The sequence below is a fragment of the Dama dama genome, chromosome 12, assembly GCF_033118175.1.
Source record: "Dama dama isolate Ldn47 chromosome 12, ASM3311817v1, whole genome shotgun sequence".
Classification (NCBI taxonomy): domain Eukaryota; kingdom Metazoa; phylum Chordata; class Mammalia; order Artiodactyla; family Cervidae; genus Dama; species Dama dama.
In genome coordinates this window covers 88,563,619-88,578,876 of record NC_083692.1, presented here as the reverse complement: position 1 = coordinate 88,578,876, position 15,258 = coordinate 88,563,619, and the positions used below count along the sequence as shown (strand labels likewise).

Here is a 15,258-nt window from a genome sequence, read left to right as displayed (position 1 = left end):
TACATGGCTACTGGAAAAACCACAGCTGTGACTACCATTTAAGTAAAGGAGACCATTAGGATTAGACTGAGAGAGAATTTTTATTGAAGTATCCATTTTCCTAAAAACCGAATTGGATAGAGAAAGAATATTTGAAAGGAAGTTGATACTAGGCATAAAATTAGAAAGTATGTTAAATTCTGAGGTAAAAGATTGAACGTGGTAGGTATGCTAGAGTGGGTGACAAAAACTTGGACATTAGTCACAGGTCTTCTAGTCATTGTGTCTCTGAGCCTCACTTTCTCCAGAGGACTGGATTAGATCATTTTGGGGGTGTATCCTAGCTTTAATTCAGCAATCCTATGAATGTATGTGTTTTTCAGGTACTAGAGCCAAATTATTATACATTCTAACTAAAATTTAATAGCTAAGTTAAAATCAGATGTACACTTTGCAAGATGTTTTTGGTCTTACAATAACTTGATTAAAATCCTATCTTTATTTCCATGTTAACGCCATTAAGTAAGACGAAAGCTTTCAGAACATTTGCAGAATGACTGTCAGTTTCAACAATATGCATCAAAGTACCATATGTACTATGGGGGGAGAAACACTTGAGGGGCTGCTTTGTTAACTGTGAACTGAGAATTGCTTGTTTTTTGGGCTTTTACTGTTAAAATTCTGCTGGCTTTTAATATATACTTTGAAATATAATTGTGTTTGGGAGAGAGAACCTTTAAAAACTTGTAATTTAATTATTAGTAGTCTCCACATTTGAATTGAATTATTTAACATAATTAAGCATAGAATTGATAGGTCCTGGCACAGATGTCTTGTGTGTTGGCTGTTAACTACTCTGTTATCAGTACCAGTGATGGTGGTGAGAATAGCCAACAGGATTCCTTTCCTGTGTTTGAGTCATTGTAGCTTAACCTTGCCTTAGACCACAAAATCTCAGACCCTGTTATCCCCATCCAAATGAGCAAGATTACTGCTTTCAGCACTTACTCCCAAGGCTCTGCAGGACCATCTGCTGGGCTAAACAGCGCCCTTGGAGGCAGACTGGAATGAAGAGGTAATCTGACAACTGTTGCTGTAGACTAGAGCTTCCTCCTCCTCTGGGTTTGGACTGAACTACTGCTCAGAGTCCGTCTAGCTTTGCAGAAAGCTAGAAAGAAGTAAATATATAGTCACCACCCCACTGAATCACCAGGGCCCTGTATTTATCTCTGCTATATTGTAAGATCCACAGAGGTAGGGAAAATGCTTTGTTCATACTCACATCCCTAATGTTTATTTCTCCTACAACCCTGTGTTGAAACAATAAAGAAGGCGCATGGGAAACAGTGAAGGGCCAAATCCTAGGGTTCATTCTAGTTTAGCTTGGGAGCTACAGTCTGAGAATTACCATTTAGATTAAGCATCTTTAAAAAATTTTATATAAAATTACTACATAAATAATATATAGTAATTATTACATACGTGCTCAGTCTGACTTTGTGATCCCATGGGCGGTAGCCAACCAGGCTCCTCTGTCCAAGGGATTTCCCAGGCAAGAACACTGAAGTGGGTTGCCATTTCCTTCTCCAGGGGATCTTCCCAATCCAGGGATTGTACCCGCATTCACTGTATTGGCAGGAGGATTCTGTACCACTGAGCCACCTGGGAAGCCCTAATATTTATTATATGCAAGTATATATAATCATATAATGAATCCTTTATGTATCCATCATCCACCCCTTCTGAGATTTTCCATCTTCTGTTGCCATATACAGATGAATTGGGCCTCTTCTGTCTTTCCTCTGGCTTCATGAATGGCCAGTAGTATCATTCTAGAATCTTCTGTATTGAGTGCACAGCTTGCAGTGATTGAGTGCACAACCGGCTGCCTTTATCATTTATTGTTATCATTTATGGTATTGGGTGGTATTCTGAGTCTCATAAGTCATAGACTTAAAACACTATTATTCTCAGTAAATACCTTTTTTAGCCTTACAACTCTTGATTATGTATTATCTTTCACTTAGATGTCAAAGCCCCAGCCTCCCTGTTTTGAGGATTGTCTGTCGTATCTTTTCTGAATGAGTCTTAATCTCTAAATTGCAAAAATACTTTATTTTTGGTTAGGCATTTTATTAAGTTGATTTGACCACCACATTAAGCCTTGTGAACTGACCAATTGAAAGGCTTTAATTTGACTTAAGTTTGAGGAGTACATATAAAACTTTGAAAATATAAGAGAGAAATTTTAAACATACACCATTGAATGCATTCAGTAAGCTATTTTTAGCATCTGTATTTTATTACAAAATTAATTCTGCTGCTTCTTTACCAGTTAGGTCACAAGCATATGTTTTAAAAGATCCTAAAACAGATGCACCCAGAGTACTATAGTGGGTGACAACTTCTACTGGCAGACAGCTATTCATTACACTTACACAAATTATGTGGCCATTACACTTGCCTTTATTCCCTTCCATAGAAGTACCTTTGTGCCTTTGGAGCTGAGCACAAGTTGTAATAGTTGTCTTTGAGTCCAAATATTTGTGAAAGCAGAGGAATTCTCTATTTGAGTATACTGATGTGTGTGCAGTTTTTCAACAGTTTTTGGGCATGAATGTGTTGTTCCCATTCATTACTTTAAAGGAAGAGACTCTCTTCTTACAACTTTGATAGAACCTTTTCACTTTATTTTCAAACCCTTATTAGGATGAGTTTCGCTCTTCTGGCTCTCTAGAGTGACCACACAAAATGTAGGTTAGTTGTACCTTTAAACCTAAAGTGTAGATTATAGACACATTTTCAGTGTGCAGCACAACAGTAGGCATTCTTGTTAAATTAGTTTGAGAAATCCACTTTATTTGGTACAAGGTATGATCCCTCTGCACAGTGAACAAATATATTACAAATCTGGATTGTTTAAAAAAGTATTGCCATTTCATAGTTGCATTACGCTATTGTACAATAATTGTGTTTTTCTTATTCATTTGAATTATATGCACATCACTGAGTCAAAACTTAATTTCTGTAAAGTAATTGAACAGATTTTTCCAAGTTGCCAATATAATGTACAGTGCACGTGTTTAGGTTGACCATGAACCTGTTTGTGACAGTGCTAGACAGAAGTTCCTAGCAGTTGCTTTCTTAGATTGAAATGTCTTTTATCAGTAACTGTTAGATATGTGAAGGCTGCTGTTGTCACAATAGATTAATCACACCCTCTGCCTTTCCCTTCTCCATTGTATTGCCTGACTTGAGTTGTATTACATTTCTTTGAAAATCATAAAATGCTAGAGCTAAAGGGTTGTTAGAGCTCCCTTACCCATCTCTGCTTCTCCCTTTTTTTTCATACATGGGGAAAAAAGGAACCCAGAGAGGGCAAGTAACACTAATGTTGACCCAGTGCTTTTGCAGTTCCACCATGTCACCTCTTGTTGAATTTTGCCCAGAAGATACTCAGCAAAAAAGAGGTGAAGCGTGAAACGTGAGTGATGCTGCTTGTTTGCTATTTGCCAGGCAGCAGTTACTGTACACGCAGGGTGGGGGAAGAAGGTAAAACCTGGGATTGAGACAAGTTCCTCCTGTTGATCTGACTTCACCATGCTTCCAGATCCTTATTTGACAAGATACTTGAGCACTTGTTGCCCTGGAATACCGAGGTAAGTCTCTTATCTATATTTCTACATATGTATGAGAAACATTTCCTTGGGCCTACAAAGTAATTTTCTAGTATTTATATTTTAATAAGGCTTTTTGGAAAGTAAATCTGCTATTGCTGATCACTTGCTCCCATGCACACATGCAGCATTCATGTAAGTATTATATTTTTCCCTAACAATAAAATTGGTTTACGCCTTGAGTGAAGTGGGGGAGGGAGGATTTACTCATTTATTTTCTTGCTTTTGCTGGTTATTGCCCAAACTAATGGGTTCCATGGCAGACTTCCAGCGTGTCAAGGGTTTCAGAACTCCCACATTTCCTGTAGCAGCTGTTCCAGCTTTGCAGTCATTTACAGTCACTTGGTTCCTCTTCTGTATACCTTTTTGGAAGTGTTTTTTATGGCCTGGACTGTTAATCAGGGAATGGAGTGGTATCGGGGTGGCCGTTGGTTTTCTCAGTTTGCCCTTTTGGTCTTCAATTCTTGCAAGGAGGTCCTCTGTAGGGTTTGGGAGTGGTAGCTTTTTGACCCATCTGAGCTCTAGTTTACTTATATTCATTAAAGTGAAACATATAGATACACCAAATACTGGAATCAGGGGCATTAAGCTCATTGTAATACATTTTCAGCCATCTCAGTAGGTGGTGCTTGAAAGGTGGAAGTACTTCATGTACTTAAAGTTTTTACATCATGTCACGGCAATTTGTTACAGTCCATTCTTTAATCATTTCATTTAGTTCCATCAAAAAGCATAATGCACTTTAACAACTTAAACTTCCTATATCCACTTTTAGGAAGTAGATTTCTACTTCCTAAAAGTGGGAGTCTAATCTCTTCTACACTTTTAGGTTCCATACTACATCAAGCTCAAGATTTATGAAGAAATGCTTGAGAGCATAATGTCAACCAAAATAAATCCGGGAGGCCAAATAACCATTTGTAGGGATATTTAATTCCTACCAGTCTATGACTGCTTGCTGAAAGGCATCATCTCAGAGTTTTATTTCGTATGGGATGACTCAGGAATTGGATAGCTAAGAAGACACAAGAAGGCTGGGATCAGCTTGTGATGTTCTTGAACTTTGAATTGGCAAGATTTGGTAAAGCTGGCTTAGAAATCATTGTTTGACTGAAAGAGGCTGCTGTACTCTGGAAACTTTTTTCTTCTACTACTACCAGGGGCAGAAGAGGGAGAGTTAATTTGTGTTTCTTAAAGTTTTATTTAAAAAAAATTGAAGTTGTCAGCATTAGACTATATATTAAACTCTGTAAGCTTGGCTGTTATAATTTGTTTGACCTGACATACATGTACAGGTGCTTTAGGATTGATGTTAGCACAGTTTGTGTCTATGTACTAATTATCTTCGGCAATAAAGCAGATAATTGAGGGTAACAGGAACTAAAGGTACATAATACATTTCAGGTGCCTCAAAGTAATCCCCTCACCTCCCCAGTTCCCTTTCTTCTTAGGAAAGTTGGTAAAACCTATTCTACATGCTTTCTAAGCATCATGTTTCAGATAATTTAATATATATATATATATATATATATATATATATATATTTAGCTGATGTTGATGAGTAGCTGTATCTTAAATGTTTTAAAAGATCATATCATCCAGAACATTTGGGGTTGGGGATGGGTGGGTGGTAGATTTTGATTTTGAGAACAGACCTTTTGAACAACTAACCCAGTCCCTTGTAAGCTCTTCTTTAGTTCCAGGTGAATGTTATAACTAATACGCAGCTGTAGTCAGTCTGTACCATTATTTCAAGTCAAGAGATTGTCTTCTTTCAGAGAGTCAGAGAATATTCAGCAGAGCGCATTGCAAGAGAGAGGCTTATCCCTCTTCAGACTGCTTGTCCTGGGATGGCACTCTGGCAGGGCTCTGTCTTACTGGGAGAAGGTCGTAATGACCAGGAATATGGCTGTTCCTAGGGAGGTCGTATGGATTCTGGATATAGCTGGAGTTACAGCCGCGGCCTTCTTGGACCACACTGACTGTGGGCTCTAAGGAATATAGTGAAAAATGAGTTCAGAGAACAGATTAGCTTTAGTTGCCTTATTGGGCGGGGGAAGAGAATTCTATTTAACTTGGTGGGGAGAGAAACCAAGGACTTAGGATAAGTGTATGAGGGTTAGGACTGAGGCTTGTTCAAGAGATTGAAAACCTAAGTGAGTGTGCTATCAGAATCTCAAGCTCTGGTCAAAACCAAGGGACTTAGAATATCCTATCGGTAGGAGTATTATCAGTGAACCCAGGGACATGGGTTCAACTGGGAGAAAGTAGAACAAGGTAATTTCAAAACTTGCAAACTGTCTGTTCTGATTGTTTTCTGTTTTAAACAGGAATTTGGGTCAACAATCAGTTGAAGAGTGTGTGTTTGTGTGTATCAGCTCCCCACCCCCAGTATTTCTGCTTCATACTTAGTGTTTTTTTAAAAGCAGAGTTGGCACAAGAATTTGATTTCTTGTTTGAGAGTGGATAGAGGTCCTGGGAAAGACAGTTCACTTTGAATTTCTTAAAAAAACAACAGAAGAAGGGGATGTTTTCAAAAAGGGGACTGGAGAGGGCTGATTTTACTTGAGATGCTGCACTAGTGCCCTGCTTTCACTAAGTTACTTATTTGAGACACCTACCAACTTCATATATATTTTTATTAGATGTCGACAAGGATGGCACATCTGTGTACGGAGACCCCCTGTGCACAGGCGACTTCATTTCTACATAGCTGCTTTCTGGAAGCTTGCAGGTGAGGATGGGTGGGTCCTTAATTGTGGCATAAGGGTTTTCACTGCTATTCAAGGAACAAGTGCTAGAACTGCACACGGATTCTTTCATGTAATCTGCAAGGCAAGAGAAATTTCTTAGGACAAACAAGGACATACGCTTAAATACCAAAAGCAGAGTACAGTTTATGTGCTGTCAGACTTGTGAAGTTGTAAACGCCTATGACAGTCTAAGATTCACTTCCTATGTTGAGAAATGCTTTCTGTGAGGTAAGCAGAGTTCTTTTTTTTAAAGAAACGTGTTTTTGGAGGGATAAGAACTTTTTTGTTTTAGTAGTCAGGTAGAGCATCAGAGAGGGATTAATTCAAGATATTCATAATGTGCTTTCACATCTGTTATTTAATTTTTACAAAATCCTGCAAGGATAGTTGACTTTGCATTTTAGAGGATGATGGCCGAGGGAGCGGAAGTGACTTGCCTAAGGTCACATGGCACATGAATGGCAGTGCCAATACTTGAATCCATGCCTCAGGACTCCTTGGCTTGTATGTTTTCTGTGACATCATTTTTCTGAATTCTTTTTGACGACTAAGCTTGGGTTCAGCAGTAGGTGTGTGACTTGGCACAAGTGTCAGCAATCTGGTAACCTTTAGGCAGCCCACAGGTAGTATCCATGCTCTTGCGAAGCTCATGATCAGAGGCAGGGCAGATTGAAGTCTAACAGGTTTAAAAAGCACCTCGGTTTCAAGCTAGGCTTTGGGAATTTCCTATTTTCTAGCAAGCCTGCAGTATATCTTGTGTGGTCACTTACTCCTGTTCTTTGAATGCTCACTGAAATATAATTTAGCAGAATCTTTCTGTGATACCAGGAGAACTCATATTGCTTCTCCTAGTGTCTCTCAGGTGCGTCATCCGTAAGACTTCCGAGTATATTAGGGTATGAAAGGTTGCAAACTAATTTCCAAATATGAAGCAAGGTAACTAGCTCACTGGAGGAAGAAGGTTTTCATTGTGACTGGGAGTCACAAGGAAAGGGGAACCCTTCCTTCAGTCTCTCTGCTATTTTTCCCTTTTCGGGGAAAATTACTGCCTCTTGTTGATCGTTTCAAATGTGGCAGAATTTGCCCAGAAAAAGCAGGAGACTCTAATCTGGCAGCTCTGGCCCTCCTTCTGAGGCTCTGCCAGCCAGGGGGCTCTAGAAATAAGCACTGAGTTGCAGGGACTTTAGTCAAGAGTGATCTAAGAAGTCTAAATTTCTTTTAAGTGGTAGCAGATGGTGAAATTTCTCTATTTCTCAGCTCTAAATTTCTATAAGTGGTAGCAGATGGTAAAATTTTCAGATGATCTTTCCCTAGAACCACCATAGATTACATTTTGGACTGCTTTTTATCTATGCCTTCTGCCTCCAGCTTGTGAAATTAATAAAAATGTAAAGAAGTGAAAGTGCTAATGTAATTCAAGAGGCGACTGGAGGTATCTCCAGTGAGAGCAGAACACTGCATGTGACTGCAGTAGTTGACATGGGTGCCACTCCAGGAGTCTTCTCCCACAACAGCTGGTTGGAGGGGACTTACTTTTTTTTGTTGGGATTCCCTGGTGGCTCAGTTGGTGAAGAATCTGCCTGCAATGCAGGGGACCTGGGTTTGACCCCTGGGTCAGGAAGATCCCCTGGAGAAGAGAATGGCTACCCACTCCAGTATTCTTCCTGGAGAATCCCATGGACAGAGGAGCCTGGCAGGCTATAGTCCATGGGTTCGCAGAGTCAGATGCGACTAACACTTTGTTAGTGGAGGATTATTTATGTTTGTTTTCACAATTAATGTTTCCTCAATCTTGTACAAACTGCATTCACCTATTAGTTCCTTCTAGTGTAGGCACAGCAGTAATTATTATTTCCCCTTCCGCTTTACTGCTTATGAGGAAATTGAGGTTTGAATAGGGAAGTGACTTCCCCAGGGTCACACTGCTCGTCGGTATTAAAGCAAGCTCCAGAACCAGGCTCAGAGCACATTGTGTCACAACTTAGCCCACAATCAGAGAGAGAGATGTGAGCCTTGGGTCAGTTCTTAGTTCGTGCCCTCTCTAGCCTAGAACCCTAGAGAGGAGAAAACATTATTTTTTAAAAAATTACTTTTGGCTGTCCTTGGTCTTCGTTGCTGCCCTCAGGTGTTTTCTCTAGTTGTGGTGAGTGGAGGCAACTCTTCGTTGTGGTGTGCCGGATGCTCATTGTGGTGGCTTTCCTTGTTGTGGAGCGCGGGCTCCGAGGGCTGGCTTCAGTAGTTGTGACTCCTGGGTTCTAGCGCATAGACTCAGCAGTTGTGATACACAGGCTTAGTTCCTCCTGGCAGGTGGGATCTTTCTGGACCAGGGGTCCAATCCATGCCCCTGCATTAGCAGGCTGATTCTTAACCCCGGGACCACTAGGGAAGTCCCGAGAAAACATCCCTGCTAGATAGCAGTCACAGCCAGCCCTAGCAGAGACTAAAGGGAGGCTGGATTGGCCTAACTGCTGGTGAGATGCTCATGGGGGGAAGGTGGCTGTGGGTCCTTGGTCATGACCTACCTGAGCCACATGAAATTGCTTCTAGTTAATACTTTGTTCCTTAGTATAAGTGGATTGGGGTTAATTAAGTCCAAGAACCCCAGCTGGCCAACTGTTCCCACTTGAGGTTCTCTGACTTTACCAGCCAAGTAGTAAGGCAGTATATGACTCAGCTCTCACATGGAAGCTGAGGACTTCCAGTGTTGCTTAAAGAAGGGCTACTCCCTGAGTGGAAAGTCCTACACCTCGCCCCTCCTCCCCATGCAGGCACATCCTTTTGCTTTGATTGGCACCTGACTCAGTTACATATTTTCTAAAATTGGATGATTAGTGATAGCTCGCTTTATAGCACATGTAGCTGGTCTCCGCGTCTCCGCTCACTCCAGTTAGATCATTTGATTCTTGTTACATCTGTGCAGGGGGCCCAGGCAGTAAAGACTAGTATCACTACTTTAGAAATGAGGAAGCTGAAGCTCATAAAGTTTGCCTAATGTTAGTAAGTTAGGACAGCCCCTGCCTTCTCTGATACCCAATCAAGATGTTCTCCCCTCACATTTTGTTGCCCTATCTATGGGCTTCTCTGGTGGCTCAGATGGTAGAGAATCTTCGTGCAATTTGGGAGACTGGGGCTCACTTCCTGGGTCAAGAGGATCCCCTGGAGAAGGGAATGCCTGCCCACTCCAGTATCCTTGCTCTGAGAATTCCAAGGACAGAGGAGCCTGGCAGGCTATAGTCCATGGGGTCACAGAAGGGTTGGACCTGACTTAGCCACAACTTCCTCTCTTATATCCTAACCGCAAACTGTATCTGTATCTAAAGATACAGTTCACCCTCAACAAGGAAGGTGTTCTACCTATGGGGCCCAGTTCTGCTGAGAAAGCCAAGCTGTAGGCTTTTTGTGGACATCCCATGACCAATTGTTACAGCAGTGGGAAAGCCTTGACACTCTAGCTCCTTGCCTAACAGCCAACCAGTAGTGCTCCTCTGGTATCCACCAGAAAAGTTGGCTGCTTTCAGGTTTGGGGGAAATAAGTAGTTTGCTCTGTAGCAGGGAATGCACCTAAATGGATCCAAGAGAAGCTGGGTTTTGTGGGAATGGGGGCTAGTCTCAGGGAGCAGCTGTATCATCCATAAAGGGGCCAGAGGTAAAGACAAAATGATGGAGAAGAGTGTGTGCGCATGTGTGTGTGTGTTTTGAGGTAGCATTGGGAGGGTGTTGAAATACAGAATAATCTGGATTCTACTTCTGAGGACTGGAGAAGAGGGCAAGGCCAGCTGGAAGACTATACTTCAGGAAGCTCCTCCTTTCTCCAGCTGAGTCATCTACCTGCCTGCCCTGCGGGAGGGCGGGGCAAGGGGAAGAATAACCAGCTACTCTAGGACACTTCCTCATCTTTTTATAGCCCCACTTCTGCGCCAGTGTCTGCACTTCGGGCGTGTTGCAAAGAAAAGGGAAGCTTCAAACAAGGCTACCCAAGCTCTGGGGAGTCGCTCTTTAAAGGCCTGTAATTAGCATCAAGCCTGCAGATGTAGCCCTATAATGACCTGGCACTGCTTCTCACATAGTTCCTACCTCTCCCAAATCACATACAGCCACATACTATCAGAGGCAGAAGGGGTCTCTGAAATGAGCTGGTTGAAACATCTTCATCTTATAATGCAAGCAGCAAATCCAGAGAGGGAAAATTACTTTCCAAGGCCACCTTGTGAGTAGGATTGAACTTAACACTAGCCTTTGTTGTTCAGTCACTAAGTTGTGTCCGAGTCTTTGCAACCCCATGGACTGTAGCCCACCAGGCTGCTCTGTCCATGGAATTTCCCAGGAAAAAATACTGCAGTGGGTTGCCATTTCTTTCTCCAGGGGATTTCCTGATCCAGGGATCCAACCTGAGTCTCCTGCTTTGGCAAGTGGATTCTTTAACATTGATTCAACAGGGAAACCCAACCCCAACCTTTAGGTTCACATTATCATCTAGTTAAGGCCAGTATTTCGCTGTTGCTGAAAACTCGGGCACCAAACATCCATCTCTGTTCTTCTCAGCCTACTCATATTAGGAGGCTGCACTGCCTTTTCTCTTCCTGGGCCCTGACTTCTCACCTTTCTCTTGATTGAGAGAGAAGGACTGGGGAGAGGAGTTGGGGAGATCTCAGGGCCAGAAGGAGAACTGGAGGGAGGGGGAAAAACTGGCTGAAAAAAGTTTTCAGGATGTCAGTGAGCTCCTGACTACCTTGGAAGCCAAGGTTGCTGCAAGAAGACACCTGGAGGTTGGATTAGCAGGGGGCATACAGGTGGGGAAAGTGGCGGCAGCAGTAGGACCCTGGATTTCAGGATAAGGGTGATGGAGACTAGTGGGGAGGATTTCTTCTGTAGCACTTTGAAATGCATGACATAAGTGCTGTCATGAAGCAGTTTGTTGGAGAATACTTGTGCTGAGGGTCGGGAAGGGGAAGGAGAGATGGAAAGGTGTTTAGAGATAAAATGGGGTTAGCACGGCAGTATGAGTGGTCTCATGCAAACTCCTGGATGACAGTGAGGGGAGGTCTTCAGGAAGTAACGGGAGAAAGGGAGCATTGACTGATTTACATTAAGATTTAGCATGTATTCCTCAACTAGGGATTGAGTGTGGGCTCTGGCAGTGAAAGCGCCAAGTCCTAACCACTGGACTGTCAGGGAATTCCCCCATAGAACCCAAATCTTTTAACTCCCAGATCAGGTCTCTTTCCCACTGAGTTCAGAGAACACTAAGACTCTTAACTCTGGTAACCACTGATTTGCTCTGGCCCAGTAGTTTTAGGAAACAGTTCCATTCCTGGTACATAACTTGTTTATTGAATGTTTTTGGGGGGACAGCCAGTTGGTGGGGTTTATTCCATGTCTTTGATATGTGTTTCTGTAAAGCTCTGACCTGTGATGTTCTGTTTTCCTCTGGTTTCTGGTGTGTTGATCACTAATACCTGTTGGTACATTTGCCTATATAGCCCTCTTTTCTCTCCAATTTAGAGGATGAGATTTATAGTTAGGGTGATGAAATGAAACCTGGCTGCCAGCCTGCTCGGCCTCCCCTGCACTCAGACTCAGATGTATGATCCCACAAGACAAGTGAATGACGCCGAGGCGGGGACACTGCTGTCCTTAACTGTGTTTCACATTCATGGCTGCGAGTAGCAACTCCTACCACAATGCGCAGGACACAAAGTGCATTGGGAAGTGTGTGCTCATGTACTGAGGTGTCTGGGCCTGTCTGAGTTCGTTCACGCTTGAGTCATGGATATTCTCAGAGCTGTCAAGGGCCCTTAGAGATGTTTTTCCAGTTTCTCAGGCCTCTTTAAGAAACTGAGGTCCAAGATCACAGTGATGAAATGGTATAGTTGTCTTTTCTGTTGTTTAGCTTCATCTACTGTGATGGTGCTTGCTCTCATTTGGGTGGTTTAAGTCAAAACAAAGAAGTTGCCAGAATGATGCTCCCAAGGGTATAGGGTTCTTTGGCTGCCAGGAGCCTATGGGTGGCCTCCTGTCCTCAGATCGTTCTCTTGGGCAATGCGCATCTTAACATGTGCTGGTGGAGACTTGTTCTTCCTGCTCTGTTCAGAACACAGCACTCAGCGCCACCTGCCCCTAGCACACCCTACTTCTAATAACCACCCCACAAAGGGCTGTATATGACTAGCTCTCCTTGGTTAGGAATTAGTTGTGTCTCAGGTATATCTTAGGCTAAATCTGATGGGAAATCTGAGTACGTCTAGACCAGTGGTTTGTGTTAGGTGATCTGCTATATGGATTACTCTGAGGCACTCAGCACTCTTGATCTATTGCATCAGAATCTTGGGGAGGCGGGGTGTGGGCATCTGTATTTTTTAACAAGCTTTCCATGTGATTCTGGTACACAGGTAGATTTAGGATATCCACTGGGATCGTTGCTGTAAGTCCTATCTCTTTCAGTTTGGTTGAGTTTCTTTTTTTAAAATTCTGCTTGGCCATGCAAGGTCTTAGTTGTGGCAAGTGGGGTCTGCTTCCCCTATCAGGGATAGAACCCAGGCCCCCTGCATTGGGAGCATAGAGTCTTAGGCACTGGATCACCGGGGAAGTCCCTGGCTGAGATTCTTGAATACATTTCAGAGACAAAGGGACAACTCTGTTACATCAGTATAATCCTGTACAATATGCAAAAACTCTTCTGATTTGTGATTTTTATTGCATACTCAGGATAACCTTGTTAGACCATAGGACAAGCATACTTATCTCAACATTGTAATTGAGGAAACTGGGCCTTGGAGAGGTTTGTCATAGTTAATAAGTGATATAATTTCAAAGCCACCTATTTCATACATTCTGTCATTTTAAACCTAGGCCCTAAGCCTGGGAAAGGACCTGACCTTTCATCTGTGGCTTCACCTGTATACTTCCTAGAAGGATGATCTGACTTGCAGTTCCCATGTGCTGGGGATTAGTCCTAGCTTCCCTCCTCTATGGGACAGAGACCTCGTAAGGGTGGAGCATCGTACAATAGTAACACTAGGTATCATTTTCATTCCTTTTGCCCCAGAAAGCCTGCAGGTGCAGGGTGGCATTCCTCGCCAGCGCAATGACAGGAGGCCTCTGGGGCAAGTAGATAGACTTTATTTAAGATTTCATAATCAATTGAACTCATACTAATTGGTAGGATAATGACGTTCTGCATTTCCGAAGACATTTAGTTGGCATCTATAAAAAAAGCCACAAGCATTTCTTAAGCAGGTGCAACTGAAATCAAAAGATGAAATCGTTATTATTGATTGCTCCTCCTGGGCAGAGCTACCCAGCCGTCCCAGGTTGTGTGGTCTTTAACTTTTTTGGGGAGTAGGGGGAAGAAATGCGTAGTTTTGTCTCTGGTAGAAACCCTGGCAATTTCAGATTTACATCCTTTATCTTTCTTAGCCTTCCTAAGGGGGCATCATGATTAGATACTCTACCTTTGAAGCCTTTGTCCATAACGTATGTGTTCTGACGTCTATCCATTCCACAAGCACCTGCATAAAAATAGTAAAAGGAAAGAAAAATAGAGGGGTGAATGAGGTTTACTTAGACTGCGTGTATTCTTTTTTTTTTTTAATCCTGTTCTTTCCTACCCAGAAAATAGTTCTTTAGTGCTAGAAAATTCCTCGGGGTTTAATCTCCTCTAAATCATCTTGACCATACGAGAGTTCTTTAAAAAGCCCCTAAGCGTAAGTGGTGGGCTCTATCACCCCCTGCATATTTAGCACTACTGCTCTGTAACCTCTTTGAGGGGAATGTCTTCCTGGAGGCGATCACAGGCAGTTCTGATGCCACCTACAGTCACTCGAAGTGAAGTTCCAGGTTCCAAGAATATAGGATAGGGAATGAATCAGGACCAGTTCTTAGCTTGGGGGAAGGGTGTATGACATTCCAGATCCCAGTTCTGTTGGACTTTGGAATGGGGGTGAAGACTTTCTCACCTCATAGCTCTAGTCTTGCCTGTCTCTGCCCTTGTGGGTCCAGTGCTCAATTGAGGGGAGCCAGAGGCAGCTGAGGTTCTTGATTAGTCCTCTCTATAGGTTATATAGTCATTCCCAGCCAGTCAGCTCTTTTAGTCCCCTGCCCCCACTTTTTTGGGTAGACTCTTAGCACATAATTGAGAGTTGTCTTTGAACAATATTACCAGTGTTTTTCAATCCCAAGGATTTCTTTTTTCCCTTTTGGCTACCACAGTTTATCCTAGGCTCCCACAGTGCATGGTCCTCAGCACCAGCCAGAGGCAGGAAGGACATGAAACTTCAGGTTCTTTGCTGCTGGTGATCCCAGAAAAGAAACTATATGATATTTTGAATTCAGACAGTAATGACTTGAGCTCACAGTTAAAGCCATTGCCCCCCCCCCCCCCCAGCTTATAACTGAGACTGCGGTATCAGTCAAGGGATGCAGCAAGTGCTTACTAAAATACAGTTAGACTCCACTTAACTCTCCCCGGTTAAGACCAACTGAAGACCAACACATGGCCGTTCTGATGCCTCCTCATGCCTCCTCCAGTTAGAGTTCCCTAATGGAGTTTGGGGAAGCCTGCTCCTCCTTCCCTGCCCTCCACATAGCACTGAGCGATGGAGCAGAGCCAGGTCCAGGTCTGCTCAAGTTTGCTGTTCTTCTAAAGGGCCTGTAGGTGCCTGTGCCCTTCAGGAACAGTCTGAACCCCTGGCATCACTTCAGCACTTTATTCTGGGACCAGGGCTTCCGTTGCCCTCCCCGAGGGATGGAGGCCAGGCTATTAAAAGGTTAACCCCCATTTTATAGAACAGAATACAGACTCAAAGAAAGGCGATGACTTGTCTGAGACCACACCAAGTGAGAAGTTGAGC

At 42.9% G+C, this 15,258-nt stretch overlaps 1 protein-coding gene across 1 annotated transcript in view; it reads right to left on the bottom strand.

Moving 5' to 3' along the window:
- Positions 1 to 5,275: 5,275 nt before the first annotated feature.
- The window catches only part of MEGF11 (multiple EGF like domains 11), a 379,572-nt gene continuing 369,589 nt past the window's right edge, over positions 5,276 to 15,258 (bottom strand). The window contains exons 24-26 of the mRNA XM_061158024.1: positions 13,861 to 13,917; positions 6,278 to 6,484; positions 5,276 to 5,647 (exon numbers count right to left, since the gene is read on the bottom strand). Coding sequence (XP_061014007.1) covers positions 5,478 to 5,647; positions 6,278 to 6,484; positions 13,861 to 13,917 — 434 coding nt within the window. The 3' untranslated portion in view covers positions 5,276 to 5,477. The remainder of the gene's footprint in view (positions 5,648 to 6,277; positions 6,485 to 13,860; positions 13,918 to 15,258) is intronic.